General features: G+C 47.2%; 1 protein-coding gene across 1 annotated transcript in view; it reads right to left on the reverse strand.

The window, feature by feature from the left end:
• Nucleotides 1-23481, reverse strand: part of LOC135551072 (telomerase-binding protein EST1A-like) — a 55841-nt gene extending 32360 nt beyond the window's left edge. Inside the window, 14 exon segments of the mRNA XM_064982464.1 lie at nucleotides 5620-5733; nucleotides 6247-6392; nucleotides 6711-6772; nucleotides 9257-9472; nucleotides 9772-9882; nucleotides 10162-10240; nucleotides 10392-10498; nucleotides 11588-11603; nucleotides 11605-11689; nucleotide 16530; nucleotides 17969-18161; nucleotides 18848-19668; nucleotides 19671-21388; nucleotides 23378-23481. Coding sequence (XP_064838536.1) covers nucleotides 5620-5733; nucleotides 6247-6392; nucleotides 6711-6772; nucleotides 9257-9472; nucleotides 9772-9882; nucleotides 10162-10240; nucleotides 10392-10498; nucleotides 11588-11603; nucleotides 11605-11689; nucleotide 16530; nucleotides 17969-18161; nucleotides 18848-19668; nucleotides 19671-21388; nucleotides 23378-23471 — 3763 coding nt within the window. The 5' untranslated portion in view covers nucleotides 23472-23481.
• Between the last annotated feature and the right edge of the window lie 722 nt (nucleotides 23482-24203).

Genomic DNA, 24203 nt, shown 5'->3' on the forward strand with positions numbered 1-24203 from the left:
ATATCCCATTTAGCAGACGCTTTTGTCCAAAGCGACTTACAAGTCGGCTGGGGCCACTACTTTTACATATGGGTGGCCCCAGCGGGAATCGAACCCACGACGCTTGGCGTTGCAAGCGCCATGCTCTACCGACTGAGCCACACAGGACTCCTAGCACGGTGCTTCTGAATAAACAGTGCCTCTTCTCAGGATTCCTGAGAGGGACAGGCAGATACATTTGTGATGAGCCAGTTTCGCCGACAAGATTGTTTGGCTCGGGGCTCTCCATCCCCAAATATTTACTGTGGCAACAGTGCTCTCAAGTGGCTTGGTCAATGGGGGGGGGGGGGGGCATGTTACCGGTTGCCAAGGTCCCCGGGCATCAGAACGCACAGTTCCTTCACCACGTTCAGACACACGATTGTCAAGAGTGTTGGATATGAAAAACATCCCAGTCCTCGGGGTGTTGGATCGATAAAACATCCCAGTCCTCGGGGTGTTGGATCGATAAAACATCCCAGTCCTCGGGGTGTTGGATCGATAAAACATCCCAGTCCTCGGGGTGTTGGATCGATAAAACATCCCAGTCCTCGGGGTGTTGGATCGATAAAACATCCCAGTGTTGGATCGATAAAACATCCCAGTCCTCGGGGTATGAAAACATCTGTCCTCGGGGTGTTGGATAAAACATCCCAGTCCTCGGGGTGTTGGATCGATAAAACATCCCAGTCCTCGGGGTGTTGGATATGAAAAACATCTCAGTCCTCGGGGTGTTGGATATGAAAAACATCTCAGTCCTCGGGGTGTTGGATAAAACATCCCAGTCCTGAAAAAAAACATCCCAGTCCTCGGGGTGTTGGATATGAAAAACATCTCAGTCCTCGGGGTGTTGGATATGAAAAACATCCCAGTCCTCGGGGTGTTGGATATGAAAAACATCTCAGTCCTCGGGGTGTTGGATATGGTCCTCGGGTGTTGGATATGAAAAACATCTCAGTCCTCGGGGTGTTGGATATGAAAAACATCTCAGTCCTCGGGGTGTTGGATATGAAAAACATCCCAGTCCTCGGGTGTTGGATATGAAAAACATCCCAGTCCTCGGGGTGTTGGATATGAAAAACATCTCAGTCCTCGGGGTGTTGGATATGATCCTCGGGGTGTTGGAAAAAAACATCTCAGTCCTCGGGGTGTTGGATATGAAAAACATCTCAGTCCTCGGGGTGTTGGATATGAAAAACATCTCAGTCCTCGGGGTGTTGGATATCCCAGTCCTCGGGGTGTTGGATAAAAAACATCCCAGTCCTCAGGGTGTTGGATATGAAAAACATCTCCTCGGGGTGTTGGATATGAGTCCTCGGGGTGTTGGATCGATAAAACATCCCAGTCCTCGGGTGTTGGATCGATAAAACATCCCAGTCCTCGGGGTGTTGGATATGAAAAACATCCAGTCCTCGGGGTGTTGGATCGATAAAACATCCCAGTCAGTCCTCCCAGTCCTCGGGGTGTTGGATCGAAAAACATCTCAGTCCTCGGGGTGTTGGATATGAAAAACATCCCAGTCCTCGGGGTGTTGGATATCCCAGTCCTCGGGGTGTTGGATATGAAAAACATCTCAGTCCTCGGGGTGTTGGATATGAAAAACATCTCAGTCCTCGGGGTGTTGGATATGAAAAACATCTCAGTCCTCAGGGTGTTGGATATGAAAAACATCTCAGTCCTCGGGGTGTTGGATATGAAAAACATCCCAGTCCTCGGGTGTTGGATATGAAAAACATCTCAGTCCTCGGGGTGTTGGATCGATAAAACATCCCATCCCAGTCCTCGGGGTGTTGGATATGAAAAACATCCCAGTCCTCGGGTGTTGGATATGAAAAACATCTCAGTCCTCGGGGTGTTGGATCGATAAAACATCCCAGTCCTCGGGGTGTTGGATCGATGAAAAACATCCCAGTCCTCGGGTGTTGGATATGAAAAACATCTCAGTCCTCGGGGTGTTGGATATGATAAAACATCCCAGTCCTCGGGGTGTTGGATCGATAAAACATCCCAGTCCTCGGGGTGTTGGATATGATAAAACATCCCAGTCCTCGGGGTGTTGGATCGATAAAACATCCCAGTCCTCGGGGTGTTGGATCGATAAAACATCCCAGTCCTCGGGTGTTGGATATGAAAACATCTCAGTCCTCAGGGTGTTGGATATGATAAAACATCCCAGTCCTCGGGGTTGGATCGATAAAACATCCCAGTCCTCGATATGATAAAACATCCCAGTCCTCGGGGTGTTGGATCGATAAAACATCCCAGTCCTCGGGGTGTTGGATCGATAAAACATCCCAGTCCTCGGGGTGTTGGATATGAAAAACATCCCAGTCCTCGGGGTGTTGGATCGATAAAACATCCCAGTCCTCGTTGTGGCACTGGGCACCTCATGAGATAATATATGAGAGACTAGCAGCGTGTTTCGTCCAGTGGCGGACATGCATGGTGTTACCATGGGTGATGAGGACATGCAGGGTGTTACCATGGGTGATGAGGACATGTAGAGTGTCACCATGGGTGATGAGGACATGTAGAGTGTCACCATGGGTGATGAGGACATGCAGTGTGTCACCATGGGTGATGAGGACATGTAGAGTTGAGGACATGTAGAGTTTCACCATGGGTGATGAGGACATGCAGGGTGTTACCATGGGTGACGAGGACATGTAGAGTTTCACCATGGGTGATGAGGACATGCAGAGTGTCGCCATGGGTGATGAGGACATGCAGAGTGTCGCCATGGGTGATGAGGACATGCAGTGTCACCATGGGTGATGAGGACATGCAGAGTGTCACCATGGGTGATGAGGACATGTAGAGTTGAGGACATGTAGAGTTTCACCATGGGTGATGAGGACATGCAGGGTGTTACCATGGGTGATGAGGACATGTAGAGTTGAGGACATGTAGAGTTTCACCATGGGTGATGAGGACATGCAGAGTGTCGCCATGGGTGATGAGGACATGCAGAGTGTCGCCATGGGTGATGAGGACATGCAGAGTTTCACCATGGGTGATGAGGACATGCAGAGTGTCACCATGGGTGATGAGGACATGCAGAGTGTCACCATGGGTGATGAGGACATGTAGAGTTGAGGACATGCAGAGTTTCACCATGGGTGATGAGGACATGCAGTGTCACCATGGGTGATGAGGACATGCAGAGTGTCACCATGGGTGATGAGGACATGTAGAGTTGAGGACATGTAGAGTTTCACCATGGGTGATGAGGACATGCAGGGTGTTACCATGGGTGATGAGGACATGTAGAGTTGAGGACATGTAGAGTTTCACCATGGGTGATGAGGACATGCAGAGTTTCACCATGGGTGATGAGGACATGCAGTGTCACCATGGGTGATGAGGACATGCAGAGTTTCACCATGGGTGATGAGGACATGCAGAGTGTCGCCATGGGTGATGAGGACATGCAGAGTGTCGCCATGGGTGATGAGGACATGCAGAGTGTCGCCATGGGTGATGAGGACATGCAGAGTGTCACCATGGGTGATGAGGACATGCAGAGTGTCTCCATGGGTGATGAGGACATGTAGAGTTGAGGACATGTAGAGTTTCACCATGGGTGATGAGGACATGCAGAGTGTCACCATGGGTGATGAGGACATGTAGAGTTGAGAACATGTAGAGTTTCACCATGGGTAATGAGGACATTCAGAGTGTCACCATGGGTGATGGGGACATGCAGAGTGTCACCATGGGTGATGAGGACGGTGACGCATCTTCCCAGATCTCACAACGTGGGTGCGGATCTACTTTCCGTGAGGGGGTGGTCCTATCTCTACGGAGTGGAGACTGCACCCTTGGTTGTGGCCAACGTACACTAACAGTCAAAAGATTGTACAATAATAGTGAATACATCAAAACTATTAAATAACATATACGAAATCATGTAGTAACCCAAACAAAAGTTTAACAAATCAAAATATATTTTGTATTGGAGATTCTTCAATGAAGTCACCGTTGGCCTTGATGACAGCTTTGCACAATCATGGCATTCTCTCAACCAGCTTCACCTGGAATGCTTTTCCAACAGTCTTGAAGGAGTTCCCACATATGCTGAGCACTTTTTGGCAGATTTTCCTTAACTCTGCGGTCCAACTCATCCCAAACCAACTCAAGAGATTGTGGAGGCCAGGTCATCTGATGCAGCACCCCATCACTCTCCTTCTTGGTCAAATAGCCCTTACACAGCCACTAAGTGCAAACCAGATGGGATGGTGTATCGCTGCAGAATGCTGTGGTAGCCATGCTGGTTAAGTGTGCCTTGAATTCTAAATAAATCACAGACAGTTTCACCAGCAAAGCACCATCACACCTCCTCCTCCATGCTTCACGCTGGGAACCACACATACAGAGATCATCAATTCACCTACTCCGAGTCTCACAAAAGACACGGCGATTGGAACCAAAATCTCACATTTGGAATCAATCGACCAAAGGACAGATTTTCACCGGGCTAATGTCCGTTGCTCGTGTTTCTTGGCCCAAGCAAGTCTTTTCTTCTTTTTGGTGTGGTTTCTTTGCAGCAATTCGACCATGAGGGCCTGATTCACCCAGTCTCCTCTGAACAGTTGATGTTGGGATGCGTCTGTTACTTTGTGAACTCTGTGAAGCATTTATTTGAGCTGCAATTTCTGAGGCTGGTAACTCTAATGAATTTATCCTCTGCAGCAGAGCTACAGTGCCTTGCAAAAGTATTCGGCCCCCTTGAACTTTGCGACCTTTTGCCACATTTCAGGCTTCAAACATAAAGATATAAAACTGTATTTTTTTGTGAAGAATCAACAACAAGTGGGACACAATCATGAAGTGGAACAACATTTATTGGATATTTCAACCTTTTTTAACAAATCAAAAACTGAAAAATTGGGCGTGCAAAATTATTCAGCCCCCTTAAGTTAATACTTTGTAATTAATTAAATTAAATAAGTTGCCTATAAACTTTGACAAAACACTTCAAACTACTTTTGTAATCCAACTTTAGGTATTAGTAAACGTTAATAATCGATCAAATTGATCCCTGAGCGATCTGTATTCAATAGCAGCAAGTCAACAAATCATGGACGATTTTCTCTCTTCCATAACTTTCTCCTGTGTACTCGATGACAGGAAGTGCCTATTTCTCATTTGACCAAGGATTTACTTCAACCCAATTCCCAACACTGGCGACATCGTGCGGAAGCTGTAGGAACTGTAAACTGGACCGCATCTATTTACTCTTGCCATAGACAATATAGAGACCGGCGGAGTGATATTTGTTTTGTGTTTTTTTGTGAACAGATTTCCTTGGGGTTTTGCCTGCTACAGACGTTCTGTTATAGTCACAGACATGATTTAACCAATTTTAGAAACTTCATCGTGTTTTCTATCCACACATACTAATCATATGCATATACTATATTCCTGGCATGAGTAGCAGGACGTTGAAATTTTACGCGATTTTTAATAAAAAGCTGAAAAAATTCACACGCTCTTTAAGAGGATTTATAACTTGCTCCCTCCTTCAGAGAACAGTAGCTATTTTCACAACTGTACGTTATCGTATGCCCTTACATATATTAGGCGTGTGTGTGTGTGTACCTGCGGGTGTGTCTCTCAGCAGCTCTGTGCAGCGTTGGACCAGCAGAGAGAACATGGCCAGACCCAGAGCTGTAGTCTGTTCCTGTAACACAGATCTCACCTCACTGTCTCCTCCTAGAGAGAGGAGAGAAGAGAGAAGAGGAGAGAGAAGAGAGAGAGAGAGAGAAGAGAGAGGGGAGAGAGAGAGAGAGAGAGAGAGAGAGAGAGAGAGAGAGAGAGAGAGAGAGAGAGAGAGAGAGATAGGAAAGAGAGAGAGAAGAGAGGAGAGAGAGAGAGAGAGAAGAGAGAGAGAGAGAGAGAAGAGAGAAGAGAGAAGAGAGGGGGAGAGAGGACAGAAGAGGGAGAGAGAAGAGAGAGGAGAGAAAGAGGGCAGAGAGAAGAGAGAGAGGAGAGAGAAAAAGAGAGAAGAGAGAGGAGAGAGAGAAAAAGCGAGAAGAGAGAGGGGAGAGAGGAGAGGGGAGAGAGGAGAGGGGAGAGAAGAGAGGAGAGAGAGAAGAGAGAGAGAAGAGAGAGAAAAAGATTGAAGAGAGAGGAGAGAGGGGAGAGAGAGAGAGGAGAGAGAGACAGACATTTAATCACAGGCATGAGTGTTGTGGGCACAAGGTCACACCTCTGTGTGTATGTTACCTCTGCTCTGAGCGTTGTGTATCGTGAACATGTTGATGGTGATGATCTGCAACATGCGTGTGCTGCCCAGAGGGGAGGGGCTGTGTTGGAGCAGCACCGTGAACTCCTGGAGAACCCGACTGGCCACCGAAGGGAACGACTCCATGCTGCAACACATTATGCACGTTGCTCATTTAGCAGACACTCCTTATCCAGAGAGACTTACAGATGTCACAGAAAGAAAACCACGCATCACAGGGACTGGAAGCTAAATCTTTATGGTGAAACAGCAGCTAACTCTCATAATCAGTGCGAGTTAGAAAAGCTGTCTGCGACAAGACTACATGAAAACGAAGTCTACATATTTTATTCGCGACATGAAAAAAAACAAGCTTGCGCACACACACACACACACGCACGCACACACGCACGCACACACACACACACACACGCACGCACACACACACACAGGGCAGAGTACTCACCCCACTTTAGTGAAGAGTTTTCCGTGAGCGTGGAGGAAGCTGAGAGTAAACCTCTTATTGAGCTGCAGACAGAAGCAGAGAGACAGGAGCAACAGAGCACTGATGAGTCACAGTCTGTCATTGATTAGACATGTCTGTCCTGTCATCTATCATTGTTAAATGCTATTTCTCTGTGACATCATTGGTCTTGGTATGAGTGCTATTATAACAGCTTGGTGAAGAGGACTGGTTATAACAGCTAGGTGACGGGGACTGGTTATAACAGCTAGGTGACGGGGACTGGTTATAACAGCTAGGTGAAGGGGACTGGTTATAACAGCTAGGTGAAGGGGACTGGTTATAACAGCTAGGTGACGGGGACTGGTTATAACAGCTAGGTGAAGAGGACTGGTTATAACAGCTAGGTGAAGGGACTGGTTACTGGTTATAACAGCTAGGTGAAGGGACTGGTTATAACAGCTAGGTGAAGGGGACTGGTTATAACAGCTAGGTGAAGGGGACTGGTTATAACAGCTAGGTGAAGGGGACTGGTTATAACAGCTAGGTGAAGGGGACTGGTTATAACAGCTAGGTGAAGGGGACTGGTTATAACAGCTAGGTGAAGGGGACTGGTTATAACAGGGTGAAGGGGACTGGTTATAACAGCTAGGTGAAGGGGACTGGAAGGGGACTTATAACAGCTAGGTGAAGGGGACTGGTTATAACAGCTAGGTGAAGGGGACTGGTTATAACAGCTAGGTGAAGGGGACTGGTTATAACAGCTAGGTGAAGGGACTGGCTATAACAGCTAGGTGAAGGGGACTGGTTATAACAGCTAGGTGAAGGGGACTGGTTATAACAGCTAGGTGAAGGGGACTGGTTATAACAGCTAGTGAAGGGGACTGGTTATAACAGCTAGGTGACGGGGACTGGTTATAACAGCTAGGTGAAGGGGACTGGTTATAACAGCTAGGTGAAGGGGACTGGTTATAACAGCTAGGTGAAGGGGACTGGTTATAACAGTGGCTATAACAGCTAGGTGAAGGGGACTGGTTATAACAGCTAGGTGAAGAGGACTGGTTATAACAGTGGTTATAACAGCTAGGTGAAGAGGACTGGTTATAACAGCTAGGTGAAGGGGACTGGCTATAACAGCTAGGTGAAGGGGACTGGTTATAACAGCTAGGTGAAGAGGACTGGTTATAACAGCTAGGTGAAGGGGACTGGCTATAACAGCTAGGTGAAGGGGACTGGTTATAACAGCTAGGTGAAGGGGACTGGTTATAACAGCTAGGTGAAGGGGACTGGTTATAACAGCTAGGTGAAGAGGACTGGTTATAACAGCTAGGTGAAGGGGACTGGTTATAACAGCTAGGTGAAGGGGACTGGTTATAACAGCTAGGTGAAGAGGACTGGTTATAACAGTGGTTATAACAGCTAGGTGAAGGGGACTGGCTATAACAGCTAGGTGAAGGGGGCAGGTTATAACAGCTAGGTGAAGTGGACTGGTTATAACAGGTTATAACAGCTAGGTGAAGGGGACTGGTTTTAACAGCTAGGTGATGAGGACGGGTTATAACAGCTAGGTGAAGGGGACTGGCTATAACAGGTTACAACAGCGAGGTGAAGGGGACTGGCTATAACAGGTTACAAGGGGACTGAGCAGAAAGGAGAGGGAATGAGAGAATTTGACAACAGGCCAACTTACATCAGAAAATAAGAAAGAAAGGAGAGAAACAGAGGAAGAGTAAATGAGTCTTGGAAACAAAGAGAGATTTCTCAGTAACTATTGATTTATCAATGGGGGTCGTCTTAAGAAACACCCTGTGTGTGTCTGCATGGTGAGAGAGGGTGTGTGTGTGTGTGTGTGTGTGTGTGTGTGTGTGTGTGTTTACGGGGTAGTATCTCCATGGAGATGGCAATAACAAGAGCACCATGGCCCACGAAGCATCGTCACAGAGCCACCACTTCCTGGGAGAGAAAACATCTCTAGTATGTAAAACATCTCTAGTATGTAAAACATCTCTAGTATGTAAAACATCTCTCGTATGTAAAACATCTCTCGTATGTAAAACATCTCTAATATGTGTGTGTGGAAAGAGAGAAATATGATCCGGAATCTGGTCAAATCAACAAACAGAGAGACAAAGAGAGGACAGAGAAAGAGAGAGAGAGGCAGACTGAGCGAGAGAGTCAGAGAGAGGACAGAGAGAGAGACCCAGAGAGACACACAGAGAGACCCAGAGAGACACACAGAGAGACCCAGAGAGACACACAGAGAGACCCAGAGAGACCTAGAGACCCAGAGAGACACACAGAGAGACCTAGAGACCCAGAGAGACACACAGAGAGACCCAGAGAGACCTAAGTAGAGACCCAGAGAGACCCAGAGAGACACACAGAGAGACCCAGAGAGACACAGAGAGACACAGAGAGTAAAGACAACATCCAGTATAAAAGAACTGGAACAGAACCAGAAGAGAAGCTGCAGATAATCCATAAGTGTGTGTATATGAATGGATGGTGTGTGTGTGTGTGTGTGTGTCAGTGTAAAGTGTTTTCCTTACATCACTCGGGCTGAGGTTACCCAGTTCCCCTTCCTGTTCAGAGTCTCTGCTGGACTCGCTGCCTCCGCGGTGTGATGATGGAACCCCTGCCTGTCCAATAGGGCCGACCCAGATCTCCACCCTGGCCCCCTCCTCCCCCCGTCCTCCTCCTCGGACCCCGGGGCCCCTGGACCCCCCCTCCGACTCCTGCTTCCTCCTCCGCTCCATCTGGTCCGCCTGGGGTGGGGGGGGTGAAAGGTCAAGGGGTCAGGAGTCAAATGGGCAGGTGATCTAGCAGCTTGCTTCACAACATCACGTGTTATAAAGGCCTGGTGTTCAATGAATACATTAGCTGGGTTATGACTTGAGGTGTGTGTGTCTTTTATGTGTGTGTGTGGGTGTGTGGTGTGGTTGTGTTTGGTCAATGAATACATTAGCTGGGTTATGACTTGAGGTGTGTGTGTGTCTTTTATGTGTGTATGTGTGTGTGGTGTGTGTGTGTGTATGTGTGTGTGTGTGGTGTGTGTGTGTCTGACCTTGCGTTTGGCCTCTTCAAACAGACTCATGAGACTCTCCTTGGCAGTGAGGATGGGGTTGGAGGCAGCAAGGCTACGCATGTAGTAATACACTGCATCCAACTTCCTCTTCTAGAGAGAGGGGGGGGGGGAGAGAGAGGGGGGGGGGGGAGGGGGAGAGGGGGGGGGGAGAGGAGAGAGGGGGGGAGAGAGAGGGGGGAGAGGGAGGAAAGGAGAGAGAGGGATGGGGGAGGAGAGAGAGGGGGGGGGAAAGGAGAGGGGGGGGGAGGAGAGTGAGGAAGGAGACAGATTGAGAAAAATGTGATATTTCTCTCAAAATCTTGGCTATACTGGCCACACAAAAAAAAAAAAGTACAGTTCACCCCTCCCTCCCTTTGTCACGACTCTCACCGTGTAAACAGCCAGCAGGGCCAGCTGGTTGTAAGGCCGTCCGTTCTTAGGAGCAATCTGCTGGGCCTTCAGGTACCAGCTAGACGGGAGGAGGAAGAGGAGCACATTGTGTCTGAGAGAGACCTAAAGGAGTCTCATTTACAACATTTTAACAACACTGGTTTCCCCCCGATTTGTCAACGGACAGGAACACGGATAAGATGCTTCCCCTAGTGGCCAAGGTACGGTACCTGCGGGCCTTGCCGTAGTTCGCCGAGTCGCTGGCCTGCTCCCGGTAACGGGCGATGTCCCCCTGACAGATCAAACACCGCTGGGCACTGATCAGAGCATACTTCACCTGGAGCAACACACATTGTAATACCGTTAAATACACGTAGGACCCGAGAGAATCTACAACGGGGAGAACGAGGACAGAATCCAGACATTCAGATTGATTTTTTTTAAATAAGTTTTTTAACTTGTCCATTTGGACAACTGAAATGTATATTCTGGTTGTTGAGCCTGTAGGGAAAAAACTAAAATGTATAAAACTATTTATACAATTTTCCCGGGTTTATCATAAGACAACGAACAGAATGCATCAGTGATTTCATATTTCCTGCAACTCTCTGAAGAGAAGACAACGAGAAGGCCCCTGTCTGGTACTTCGTGTAGCCGTTAGCGATGATGCTAAGTAGACGAAGGCTTTTCCCAAAAAACATACATTAAATGTTGTTAACTTCAACGTAGCCTATGTTTACCTGCCAGAATGATATCGGGATTATTTTCCAAACTCTACCATCGCATGTGCTACAAAAACTCAAATTAAAGATAACTACACCCAGAAATAAAAAATGTATCTGATTTTTCCATTACTCCAAGGTGGTCTACTGATGTAGTCTAAGCTGTGGACTTTGAACATCCTATTTCGTTGTTTCTAATTTTTTTTTTTTTTTTTTTTTTTTTTTTTTTTTAAGTGTGATTGTGAACAAAACGGAAATTTGGGAAAATACTAAACTAATTTGAAAGGGCCCTATACACACACACACAGTCTGAACATTCATCACGTACACAGACAGACAGACTGAACACTCATCACGTGTACACACACACAAACACACACACACACACACAGACACACACAGTAGTCGTGTCGTTCTGAACACTCATCACATGTACACACACACACACAGACAGAGTCTGAACACACACACACACACACACACACAGTAGTCGTGTCGTTCTGAACACTCATCACGTGTACACACACACACAGACACACAGACAGAGTCTGAACACACACACAGTAGTCGTGTCGTTCTGAACACACATCACGTGTACACACACACACACAGACACAGACACACAGACACAGACACACACACAGACACACACAGACACGCACAGACACGCACAGACACACACACACACACAGTAGTCGTGTTACCGTCTTGCGTAGTGGACATGGCCATGCCGTCCATGTAATCCTCCAGTTTAAATTGAAACACCGTCTGAAGCTTCTGCAGCAGTGCATCAAAGAATACCGTCCCTGGGAAACAAATACAGTGCATCAAAGAATACACGTGCAAACAAATCAGTGCAAAGAATACCGTCCCCTGGGAAACAAATACAGTGCATCAAAGAATACCGTCCCCTGGGAAACAAATACAGTGCATCAAAGAATACCGCAAACAAATCAAAAAGAATACCGTCCCTGGGAAACAAATACAGTGCATCAAAGAATACTGTCCCCGGGGAAACAAATACAGTGCATCAAAGAATACCGTCCCCTGGGAAACAAATACAGTGCATCAAAGAATACCGTCCCCTGGGAAACAAATACAGTGCATCAAAGAATACCGTCCCTGGGAAACAAATACAGTGCATCAAAGAATACCGTCCCCTGGAAACAAATACAGTGCATCAAAGAATACCGTCCCCTGGGAAACAAATACAGTGCATCAAAGAATACCGTCCCCTGGGAAACAAATACAGTGCATCAAAGAATACCGTCCCCTGGGAAACAAATACAGTGCATCAAAGAATACCGTCCCTGGGAAACAAACACAGTGCATCAAAGAATACCCCCCTGGGAAACAAATACAGTGCATCAAAGACGTCCCCTGGGAAACAAATCAGTGCATCAAAGAATACCATGCCCCTGGGAAACAAATACAGTGCATCAATCCGTCCCTGTTTCAAAGATTGAAACAAAGATGGGAAACAAATACAGTGCATCAAAGAAGCCCCTTACAGTGCATCAAAGAATACAAACAAATACAGTGCATCAAAGAATACCGTCCCCTGGGAAACAAATACAGTGCATCAAAGAATACCGTCCCCTGGGAAACAAATACAGTGCATCAAAGAATACCGTCCCCTGGGAAACAAACACAGTGCATCAAAGAATACCGTCCCCTGGGAAACAAATACAGTGCATCAAAGAATACCGTCCCCTGGGAAACAAATACAGTGCATCAAAGAATACCGTCCCTGGGAAACAAACACAGTGCATCAAAGAATACCGTCCCCTGGGAAACAAACACAGTGCATCAAAGAATACCGTCCCCTGGGAAACAAACACAGTGCATCAAAGAATACCGTCCCCTGGGAAACAAACACAGTGCATCAAAGAATACCGTCCCCTGGGAAACAAATACAGTGCATCAAAGAATACCGTCCCTGGGAAACAAATACAGTGCATCAAAGAATACCGTCCCTGGGAAACAAATACAGTGCATCAAAGAATACCGCAAACAAATACAGTGCATCAAAGAATACCGTCCCCTGGGAAACAAATACAGTGCATCAAAGAATACCGTCCCCTGGGAAACAAATACAGTGCATCAAAGAATACCGTCCCTGGGAAACAAATACAGTGCATCAAAGAATGGGAAACAAACACAGTGCATCAAAGAATACCCCCGGGAAACAAACACAGTGCATCAAAGAATACACCATGCATCAAAGAATACCTGTCCCCTGGAAACAAATACAGTGCATCAAAGAATACCGTCCCCTGGGAAACAAATACAGTGCATCAAAGAATACCCTGGGAAACAAATGGGAAACAAATACAGTGCATCAAAGAATACCGTCCCCTGGGAAACAAATACAGTGCATCAAAGAATACCGAAACAAATACAGTGCATCAAAGAATACCGTCCCCTGGGAAACAAACAGTGCATCAAAGAATACCGTCCCCTGGGAAACAAATACAGTGCATCAAAGAATCATCAAAGAATACCGTCCCTGGGAAACAAATACAGTGCATCAAAGAATACCGTGGGAAACAAATACAGTGCATCAAAGAATACCGTCCTGGGAAACAAATACAGTGCATCAAAGAATACCGTCCCCTGGGAAACAAATACAGAAACAAACAAATACAGTGCATCAAAGTACCGCCCATGGGAAACAAACACAGTGCATCAAAGAATACCGTCCCCTGGGAAACAAACACAGTGCATCAAAGAATACCGCCCCTGGGAAACAAATACAGTGCATCAAAGAATACCGTCCCCTGGGAAACAAATACAGTGCATCAAAGAATACCGTCCCTGGGAAACAAATACAGTGCATCAAAGAATACCGTCCCTGGGAAACAAACACAGTGCATCAAAGAATACCATCCTGGGAAACAAATACAGTGCATCAAAGAATACCGTCCCCTGGGAAACAAATACAGTGCATCAAAGAATACCGTCCCCTGGGAAACAAATGCATCAAAGGCATCAAACAAACAAACAAATACAGTGCATCAAAGAATACCGTCCCCCCTGGGAAACAAATACAGTGCATCAAAGAATACAAACAAATACAGTGCATCAAAGAATACCGTCCCCTGGGAAACAAACAAAGTGCTCCAAAATGATTAGCTCCATGAGGAAACACTAAGGCTGTTTCCAAATTTGTGCAGCTACATTTAAGCTACCTGGGACTGTGTTCAGTGTACGCGGTGTGTGTGTGAGAGAGAGAGTACCAGGCCATGAATTTCCCAGTGGAATCGACGGCCACGCTCCCTTGTATGGCAGTAAGCCAGCCAGCTCTCTCCCCTCACAAAAAAAAAATCTGAATTCCGAGGCGCGCACTCAATAGGTTTGAATAATTGTCCACATTTACTTTTCCTCATCCAACAAGAAAAGTTACAAACAGCAAAAATCACCAACCTATGTCAATCTACTATCCCCCATAATAGAAACGTTTACCCAGTCTATCTATCTAGCTTGTTGTTCTGTGTAATAAATAAATATTTTTAAACACTCTGGGACAGTTGTGGCACCAGGACCATTAAACATCATTCATTTTTTAAAGCAATGAGGCTGATGCAACCGATCAGAACGTTTAGCTTAAAATGTTGCTCAACTATTATTTAGGAAACACACACACGGCCTTAGGCTACACGCGCACATGTTCCAAAATGCAATTTGCAGGAAAACACTGTTCTCAAAAGCTAACTGAAAATTTCAGTTCTGAAAGACTGGAGATCTATTGGATGCAACAACTAGCATGGGTTGCTAATATGACTATTGATGCAACAACTAGCATGGGTTGCTAATATGACTAGTGATGCAACAACTAGCATGGGTTGCTAATATGACTAGTGATGCAACAACTAGCATGGGTTGCTAATATGACTAGTGATGCAACAACTAGCATGGGATGCTAATATGACTTGTGATGCAACAACTAGCATGGGATGCTAATATGACTACTGATGTAACAACTAGCATGGGTTGCTAATATGACTACTGATGTAACAACTAGCATGGGATGCTAATATGACTACTGATGTAACAACTAGCATGGGATGCTAATATGACTACTGATGTAACAACTAGCATGGGTTGCTAATATGACTATTGATGTAACAACTAGCATGGGATGCTAATATGACTATTGATGTAACAACTAGCATGGGATGCTAATATGACTAGTGATGCAACAACTAGCATGTGTTGCTAATATGACTAGTGATGCAACAACTAGCATGGGATGCTAATATGACTATTGATGTAACAACTAGCATGGGATGCTAATATGACTATTGATGTAACAACTAGCATGGGATGCTAATATGACTATTGATGCAACAACTAGCACGGGTTGCTAATATGACTATTGTGCTTTTGGCTAATGGACAACGAAAGAAAGTTGTTAGAACATGCGATAAACGCTGGTTTTAATGGCAATATGAGGAAGTGTTTACAAAATAATTCCGTCAACCTTTCTATGGTCAGATTTGTTGGCTACTTTGAAACAAGGTAAGACATGATTCATAAAATGACAAAACGCCCAGGTTTTAAACAATTACGCTTATGGCTAAAACATATTGAACCAAAATATAAAAACACCTCTGCCCAGTCATGTGAAATCCATAGATTAAGGCCTATGTTTCTGTCTGTAATAAAGGTCTATGCCCTCTTGGTGTCCACCAGCACCCAGTCATGTGAAATCCATAGATTAGGGGCTTAATGAATTTATTTCAATTGATTGATTTCCTTCTATGAACTGTAACTCAGTAAAATCTTTGAAATGGTTGCATGTTGCGTTTATATTTCTGTTTAGTATAGTTTCAAAATGCTGAATGCCTCCACTCAGATTGCAGTGCACAACAGACACTGGGCTTTCTCTGAACGAACCGCGCTTAGAGGACGTCGACCGAATCGAGCCTTCTTTAATTTACCTTTTTTTTATTTAACTAGGCGAGTCAGTTAAGAACACATTCTTATTTACAATGACGGCCTACCGCGGAACAGTGGGTTAACTGCCTTGTTCAGGGGGCAGAACGAAAGATTACCTTGTCAGCTCGGGGATTCGACCTTCCAACCCTTCGGTGACTAGTCCAACGCTCTAGCCACTAGTCTACCTGCCGCCCCTTCACTCTAACCACTAGGCTACCTGCCCCCCCCACCCCCCCTACACTCTAACCACTAGGCTACCTGCCGCCCCTACACTCTAACCACTAGGCTACCTGCCGCCCCTACACTCTAACCACTAGTCTACCTGCCGCCCCTTCACTCTAACCACTAGGCTACCTACCTCCCCTACACTTTAACCACTAGGCTACCTACCGCCCCTACACTCTAACCACTAGGCTACCTACCGCCCCTTCACTCTAACCACTAGGCTACCTACCGCCCCTTCACTCTAACACTCTAACCACTAGGCTACCTACCGCCCCTTCACTCTAACCACTAGGCTACCTACCTCCCCTACACTCTAACCACTAGGCTACCTGCCGCCCCTACACTCTAACCACTAGGCTACCTACCGCCCCTACACTCTAACCACTAGGCTACCTGCCGCCCCTACACTCTAACCACTAGGCTACCTACCGCCCCTACACTCTAACCACTAGGCTACCTACACTCTAACCACAAGGCTACCCTGCCGCCCCTACACTCTAACCACTAACCGCCCAACATTAGACATTAGCCTTTAGACGTTAATGTTAATTATACTACATTATATTTATTTATATTTATTACATTATATTTGTCAAGCATGACTGCCATTTGGACTATGTATAAATATATATATTTATATATATTTATATAAATAAATATATAATAAATATATATATATATAAATATATATAAATATATTTCATGTATGTCATTTAAAAGTCTCATTAAAGTTTGGCTACATTTTGCATAGTCCATCACCTACTCGACTTGGACGGTATTCAGATTGTCATACCGACCTTCTGCCATACCAGGATATTCAGTAATAACGGCACTGAACACAAGGGGCGCTGTTTCCAAACCCCACTGATACTATGTAAATAAAAAAATATATGTAACCCGAAGGTTAGCAATGCTAACAAGTACATGTCAAATACCATAAATAATGCTAACTAAATGCTAACGAACATTTTACTATAACATTTTACTATACAAGTAGTTTAGGTTAGATAGCTGCACGCACAAAACAAAATGCTAGTCCCAGTTAGCAGCACAAAACAAAATGCTAGTCCCAGTTAGCAGCACAAAACAAAATGCTAGTCCCAGTTAGCAGCACAAAATAAAATGCTAGTCACAGTTAGCTGCTAGTCCCAGTTAGCTGCTAGTCCAAGTTACCTGCACAAAACAAAATGCTAGTACCAGTTAGCTGCACAAAACAAATATTAGACAGCAAGGCTTTTGATCCTGGAGGGGATTCTCTGAAGTTATCATGCAAATGCTTGATTTTGGAAGGAGCTCACCACTTAGCTAGGTAACTAGATACTAAATTAGCACAACTGCAGCGCATTTAGCACATTCTAGACATTTACCTTAATAGCTATAAGACATGTAGCTGGCAAACTTTGATATGCGAATTCCCAGCTGTAACTAGATCACCCGGAGCATACTGGACAATAGAGAGACTCACAAGGCTCCGGTCGTTGTATGTAAACAAACACCATGTGACTGGGGTCAACCAGGAAGCTTCATAATGAAACATGTGACGAATAAAATCAGCTTCTTATCCTCCTAACGTATTGCACAAGTTGACAGCAGGTATTTAAGTAGCTTCAAATATAGATATTTATTTAAAAACGTCAAAGAAATGGTTTCAACGGTATTGAAAAACCATCATGTGGCTTTTTTCTCTCCAAATACCCGGGTATAAGGCCCAAGCCGATGTGAACATACCTAAATGTTCAGATGCAGGCTAATTATTTAAGGACAATTACATCCACTTTTATGTATTTTTTATAAAAATTTCTAGTGTTTTTTTCCGTTTTTCTAATCAATTTAAAAATGGGCTATTTTGGTTAATGGCCTTGAAGGCCAAATTCTATAGCTGGTGCTTCCGCTACGTGGCGTGTGTTCAGTGCGCCTACCTCGTCCAGCAGAGTGAGCAGCATGGGGGTGATGCGCAGGGTTGAGTCTCCACTAGGGTCTTTGAGGAGCTGTCTGAAGCGCTCTATAACCTGGTAGAACACGTTCTTCCATAGAGCCTGGTCCAGATTCTGACTGTCACTGAACTCTATGTCTGTTAGGATCACCCGCTCGTACAGGGTCAACAGGTCAGCTCTGGGGGGGGGGGTTTGAAAAGGAGACAAGACAGGAAGGAGCTTAGTCAGTTTTCAGACAAGTTGCAGCCCCCAGCATATTACCAAGTTGGAGCTCCCACCCTCAATCCATTCTACCCCGTCCATATCCCCCTCCCTCCCTCCCTCCAACCCTGACCCTCTCCCCCTTATCCTACCCTGTCCCTCCACCCTACCCTGTCCGTCTCCTCCCTCCCTCTCTCCTACCCTGTCCCTTTTCCATCCATCCAACCCTGTCCCTCTCTTCCCTTCATATCCTACCCTGTCCCTCTCTTCCCTTCATATCCTACCCTGTCCCCTCTTCCCCTCTCTTCCGTTCATATCCAACCCTGTCCCTCTCTTCCCTTCCATATCCAACCCTGTCCCTCTTTCCCTTCATATCCTACCTGTTCACCCTATATCCTACCCTGTCCCTCTCTTCCCTTCATATCCAACCCTGTCCCTCTCTTCCCTTCATATCCAACCCTGTCCCTCTCTTCCCTTCATATCCTACCCTGTCCCTCTCTTCCCTTCACATATCCTACCCTGTCCCTCTCTTCCCTTCATATATCCTACCCTGTCCCTCTCTTCCCTTCATATCCAACCCTGTCCCTCTCTTCCCTTCATATATCCTACCCTGTCCCTCTCTTCCCTTCCTATCCTACCCTGTCCCTCTCCCCAACATCTTACCTGAGTTGAGCCATGCGGTCCAGTCCGTCAGCACTGAGTCTGTCTCTAGATAGGAGGTTGCTGAGTTGTAACTCCTGGCTGTCTGCAGCCCTCAGCTGTCTCCCCAGCTCTCCCCTGGCCTGCTGCTCCACCTCCTCTGGTGTCAGACCTGCTCCAGCCCCAGTCTGGTACCCCTGGCCCCTATACTCCCCGTAAAACTGGGCTGGGTAAATGCCATTGGAGGAGGGCATCTGGTAGGGGGTGGTAGGCATAGTGTGGTAGGGGTACGGGTAACGTGCATTAGGGTTGGCGTTGTAAGGGTAAGGGTTGTCAGAGTTCTGGTACTTGTAGAAGGCCTGGGCCATGGCTGCGGCCTCCTGCTGGGGGTAGAAGTGCTCCCCCTGGCGGACCGGGGGACTCCCTGCAGCCTCGTCGTCCGTATCCAGGAAGTGCAGCGCTCCGTAACCGCCGCCCGTCTGCAGGTACATGGGCTGCTGCTGCTGGAGAGAGGCATGCTGGGAGAGCCGGAGAGCGGGTTTCTGGTCGGGGTTGTTGGGATCCCAGAGCCGCCTTGTTCCTCCGCCCCTTCCTCCTCTCCCTAGTCCCGCCTCTTTTCCTCCACGAATCCCACCAAACAGGAGCCTTGGCCCGGGCTCCGTCGGCGAATTGGAGAGGTCAGTGTGGGCGGGGAGGATGAGAATGCCCCTCTCCTTACCACGAGGCACAGTGCCCTGCCTGAGGCGCCCCTGGGGGTCATCGCTGGGGCCTGAGGTGGCGAGGGAGGTACCTGACTGTCTGTCGCTCTGAGACTCTTTCAGGAGCCCTCCTCTCCCCCCCCCTCTGTGTCCTCTCCCCCTCTGCTCTCCTCCTCCCCTCTCCTCCACAGGGGGCTCAAGTACTCCTCTCCTCCATCTCGCCTCCTCTCCTCCAGTGAGTCTGTTGAGGAGTCTCGAGTGTTTCTCCTCCTGTTTGGTAGCTGACCTCCTCCTCCCTCTCCTCCGTCTCTCTCCCTGTGCCCCAGTCGGTCTCGTCGGGCCCTGTCCTCCCTCCGATCCTCCCCTTGTCCCAGTCCGTCCAGGCTGGCGCCACTGCTGGCAGAACTGGTGCTGTAGGTGCGAATCCTGGGTCTTCTGATGTTTGACTTGGAGCTGTGCTTAGAGGAAGATGACGAGTGGCGGTGGTTGTTAGTGTTAGCCCTGCATCTCTCACTCCTATCTCTGTTTCTCTGCATCTCTACATTCCCGTCTTTCTCTCCATTCTTCTCTCTGTTTATATCTGAGGGTAGAGGTTGGGGTCTGTTGTTGCCTCTCTGGTTGTCTCTCTCTGTATCTCTATCCCTCCGTTTTTCTCTTCCCTTTGCTGGCTGTGCATCTGCAGGACGGTTCGCTTCCCTCTCTCCATCTTCTTCCGACGCTCTCCTGTCTCTCTCGGTCATCCCTCGCTCACCCTCTCCTCCTCCTCCTCTTCTCCTGGAGTCCTGATTCCCTCCTTTCTCCCCCCCTCCTCTGTTCCTGCGGTTTCCCCTCTCTCTCTTCTTCTTCTCCTCCTCAGTCTTCTCGCATCCTTCATTTCCTCCTCCTACTCGTCCCTTGCCTCCGCCTCCAGCTCTGCTCCTCCTGCCCTCACCGCTTGCCTTCTTCCTCCTGCCTACTCCTTCCTCACCCTCTCCTCCCTTCCCCTCCTCTTCTCTCTCAGGTGGGGCAGTCACACAGAGTGTCTGTATCTTCCCAGTCAGGTTCTCTACTCCATGGTCTAAGACGGCTGCTTTTCCTGTTTCTCTCCTCCCCTGCCTTCTGCCTGTCTCTTCACCCCCTCTGCCATCTTCCTCTGTCTCTCTCCATACGACTGGTTCCCTCCTGGCTTGGCTTTCCTCTCTGACAGGATCAGGGGGATCAGGGGCAGGTTTCTCTGTCTCTCTTCCCTCTTCCCCCTGGGTGGTGGTGGTGGTGCTCCTCCGACCCCCAGGCTGGTAGATCTCTCGGTCAGGTTTACGGGTCTTCCTGGTGGCTTTGGGAGAGCCAGGGGAACGCCCTGATGGTTCTCCACCCCTGTGGTTCTTCCCTCTCACCTCATCCCTCTGTCTGGAGTTCTGTGGTCGGTTAGCTGAGCCTGACGGTCCCTTTGCACTACTGCTACTACTGTTGTTGTTGTTGTTGTCTGCTCTGGTGGTGTGGTGGTCACCTCTTCGAGTCCTCTGTTGTGCAGGCGCTCGAGAGCATCCACCCCGGTTTGAAGTAAAACCTCCTCCACATTTCTCTCCTCCTCCTTTCCCCATCTCTCCATCTACACATCCAGGTTCAGTTGAAACGGTCTCAGTGGCGGCCATGTTGTGTCCTTCTTCTCCCTCTTCCTGTGGCCATGACATCACCAGTTCCACCTCAGGGTCAGAAGTCATGGCTAACGGGTCTCCGGGGGAGATGACTACGCCGCCGTCCTCGCTGTCATGGTGACGGTTGCCGTGGCCAACCCCGGGCATGTAGCGCTGCAGGTCAGGGCGTTTTGACGGGTCGTTGCCGTGGTGACGCTGCTGTCGTTGGCCACGTCCCTCCTCTCCTCGCTCCTCTGTGACAGAGAGAGGGGTACGAAAGGGAGACAAAGTTTTGGGAAAGAAATAGAGATGGGAGAGGGAGAGGAAAATGGGAGATATTAGTTGTGATGACTGACTTTTCAACAGAGACACACAGTCCATTCTGAAGGTCAGAGCCCCTTCTCCTTCTCTCTTTCGCCCTCTCGTTTCCACTCCCTCTATTCTCATTTCCACTCCCCCTGTCCTCGTTTCCACTCCCCCTGTCCTCGTTTCCACTCCCCCTGTCCTCGTTTCCACTCCCCCTGTTCTCGTTTCCACTCCCCCTGTCCTCGTTTCCACTCCCCCTGTCCTCGTTTCCACTCCCCCTGTTCTCGTTTCCACTCCCCCTGTTCTCGTTTCCACTCCCCCTGTCCTCGTTTCCACTCCCCCTGTCCTCATTTCCACTCCCCCTGTCCTCATTTCCACTCCCCCTGTCCTCGTTTCCACTCCCCCGGTCCTCATTTCCACTCCCTCTATTCTCATTTCCACTCCCCCTGTCCTCATTTCCACTCCCCCTGTCCTCATTTCCACTCCCTCTATCCTCATTTCCACTCCCTCTTGCTCAGTCAAGTAAGTTTAGTTCGTTCTCAGTCTCCTCTGACGAACACACAGCAGGAGAAAGTGCCAGAAGGTGAGAGCAGGAGGTAAGAGAGAAAACGATAGCAGGAAGATCAGTCTGCCTGATAACGTAGTGCACCTGTACCCCGACAAAGACACAGCTGCCCCAGGGCCTGAATAACAGCGAATACCAGTCAAACACTAAATGTTCACAATCTGGGTAAAATCCCATTAACTTGGACTAGGACCAATACGTCGGGACTGGCGTCGTTTGAGAGGTTCAAGGGTCACCGACGAGGGCTGTTTCGTTATCCAGACCCCTGTCCAGATGTCCCGATCATTTTTTGACGGTGTCTGCAATGTTAGTCGTGCATGTTGTAGTATGAGCACGATTGGGCAAGGACTGCTGCCAATAGCTAATGAGCACTCAGCATGCGAGACCAAAACAACAATAGTGAAGAGGCAACCAACAACAACAACAACACTGTGAGGACCGAGGTGATGGGAGACAGAGTTCACTAAAGAGCCATTCCATTGGTCCTTAAGTCAAATCTTCACACACCTGGATCACCGCATGTCCAAGTTATTGCGATTTTATAAGTGGTGTAGTGTATTGCCCAGCATAAGTGGGTAAGATCAGTCAGTCCAACAGGGGAGTCTCCAATTTAAAGTCCTGGAAAAGCTACTGGGTAGGTGAGCAGGGTTTAGTTCCAGCCCTACTCATACACACCTGTTCAGCTCATCATGGCCCAGACTCTGAGACTGAAGATCATGATTGTCATATATATATATATTTTTAAACAGGTACCTTTGTGATGGCCTAGAATAAAAAATATTCTCAATGTCCGATGTGTGTGTGTAGCTAGTTAGTGTGGCGAAAGCTACACCAGTGCGGTTGCCATAGTGACATACTTAGTTTAAAAAATATATATATATAAAATAACGCTAAACAAAATATACACTTTCGCCAGCCTTCTTCCACTTGTAAAATCCAGCTAACAACAACATTAACTGTGGCCTGTAAGAGAAAAGCCACATAGTGTTGTTGTATTTGGGGGTAAAACCAGAAGCTCGTCTCTGCTGCTATAATACTAACCGACTACAGCCCCCAAACCACTGCAGCCGGTGGGGAACCTCGGTCTACGGGCTGACGGGGACATGAACCGACCGACACCTCGGCTGTGAGAGTCCGGGGGGGTGAGTGAGTCCCCTACCAGGAGGAAGAGGAGGTAGAAGAGGAGGTAGAGGGGTGTTTTGAAAACAAAATACCACATGACGCTTCTAGCTGCCGTTACATCAGATAGCTAACGTTAGCTAGCAAGCTAACTACTTCGTTTCCGTGTATACGTTGTGTTACACCCTCGTTTGTTGTTGTTGTTGTTCTCTTTCGTGGTTTATAACGATAACAGTCGGGTGATCGATCTCACCTCTGTGACAATCGTCGTGATGGTTGGTCAAAGTCGACGCTTCAGCTCGCAGCTCCGCAGCTGAAATCCGAACTCGGTCTAGTTCGTCCGCCATCTTCGTTTTTGTGTTCACACACACGTTATACACACACACACACACACGTTATACACACACATTATACACACACACACACACACACATTACACACACACACACACACACACACACATTACACACACACATTATACACACACATTATACACACACACACACACACATTATACACACACACACACACATTATACACACACACACATTACACACATACACACACACACAAGAGTAGCGCGTTGAGAAACCAAAAAACACACCTGTGTAATATTCTGTATCGCATACAGTGTCAGTAGTAAAGCTGGAACTGTCACATTGCGTTTTTGTTGTTGTTGTTTGTTTTACGAAGTGAATTTGGATAAATATTAATTCAAAATGTTTTAGTTAAGATGCCGAAACAAGGCATAGTTAGGCCAACAAAAAAATAAACTACCATTTGTACGAGCCTTCTAAACAAATCAGGCCATTGCCCAAAGTGATCTGACTTGCAATCCTTTTAAAACGATTTTGGAAAATGTTAAGATTATATTTAAAAATAATAATAATTAAAAAATCGTTTACTTTAGTTCTACTTCTTGTGAGATCGATAGGCTATTTAGTCGAATTTAGCAGTGGCCAAACAGCTCTTCGGACAAAGCAATAACAGAGGGTGCGTTCGTAAACTCGTTAATTATTCAGCGAATTTACGAACGCACCGGAGAGGAAGCGGGAGGTCCAACTCCCTCCAGCAGCTGG

Source organism: Oncorhynchus masou, chromosome 12 (assembly GCF_036934945.1).
Source record: "Oncorhynchus masou masou isolate Uvic2021 chromosome 12, UVic_Omas_1.1, whole genome shotgun sequence".
NCBI lineage: Eukaryota > Metazoa > Chordata > Actinopteri > Salmoniformes > Salmonidae > Oncorhynchus > Oncorhynchus masou.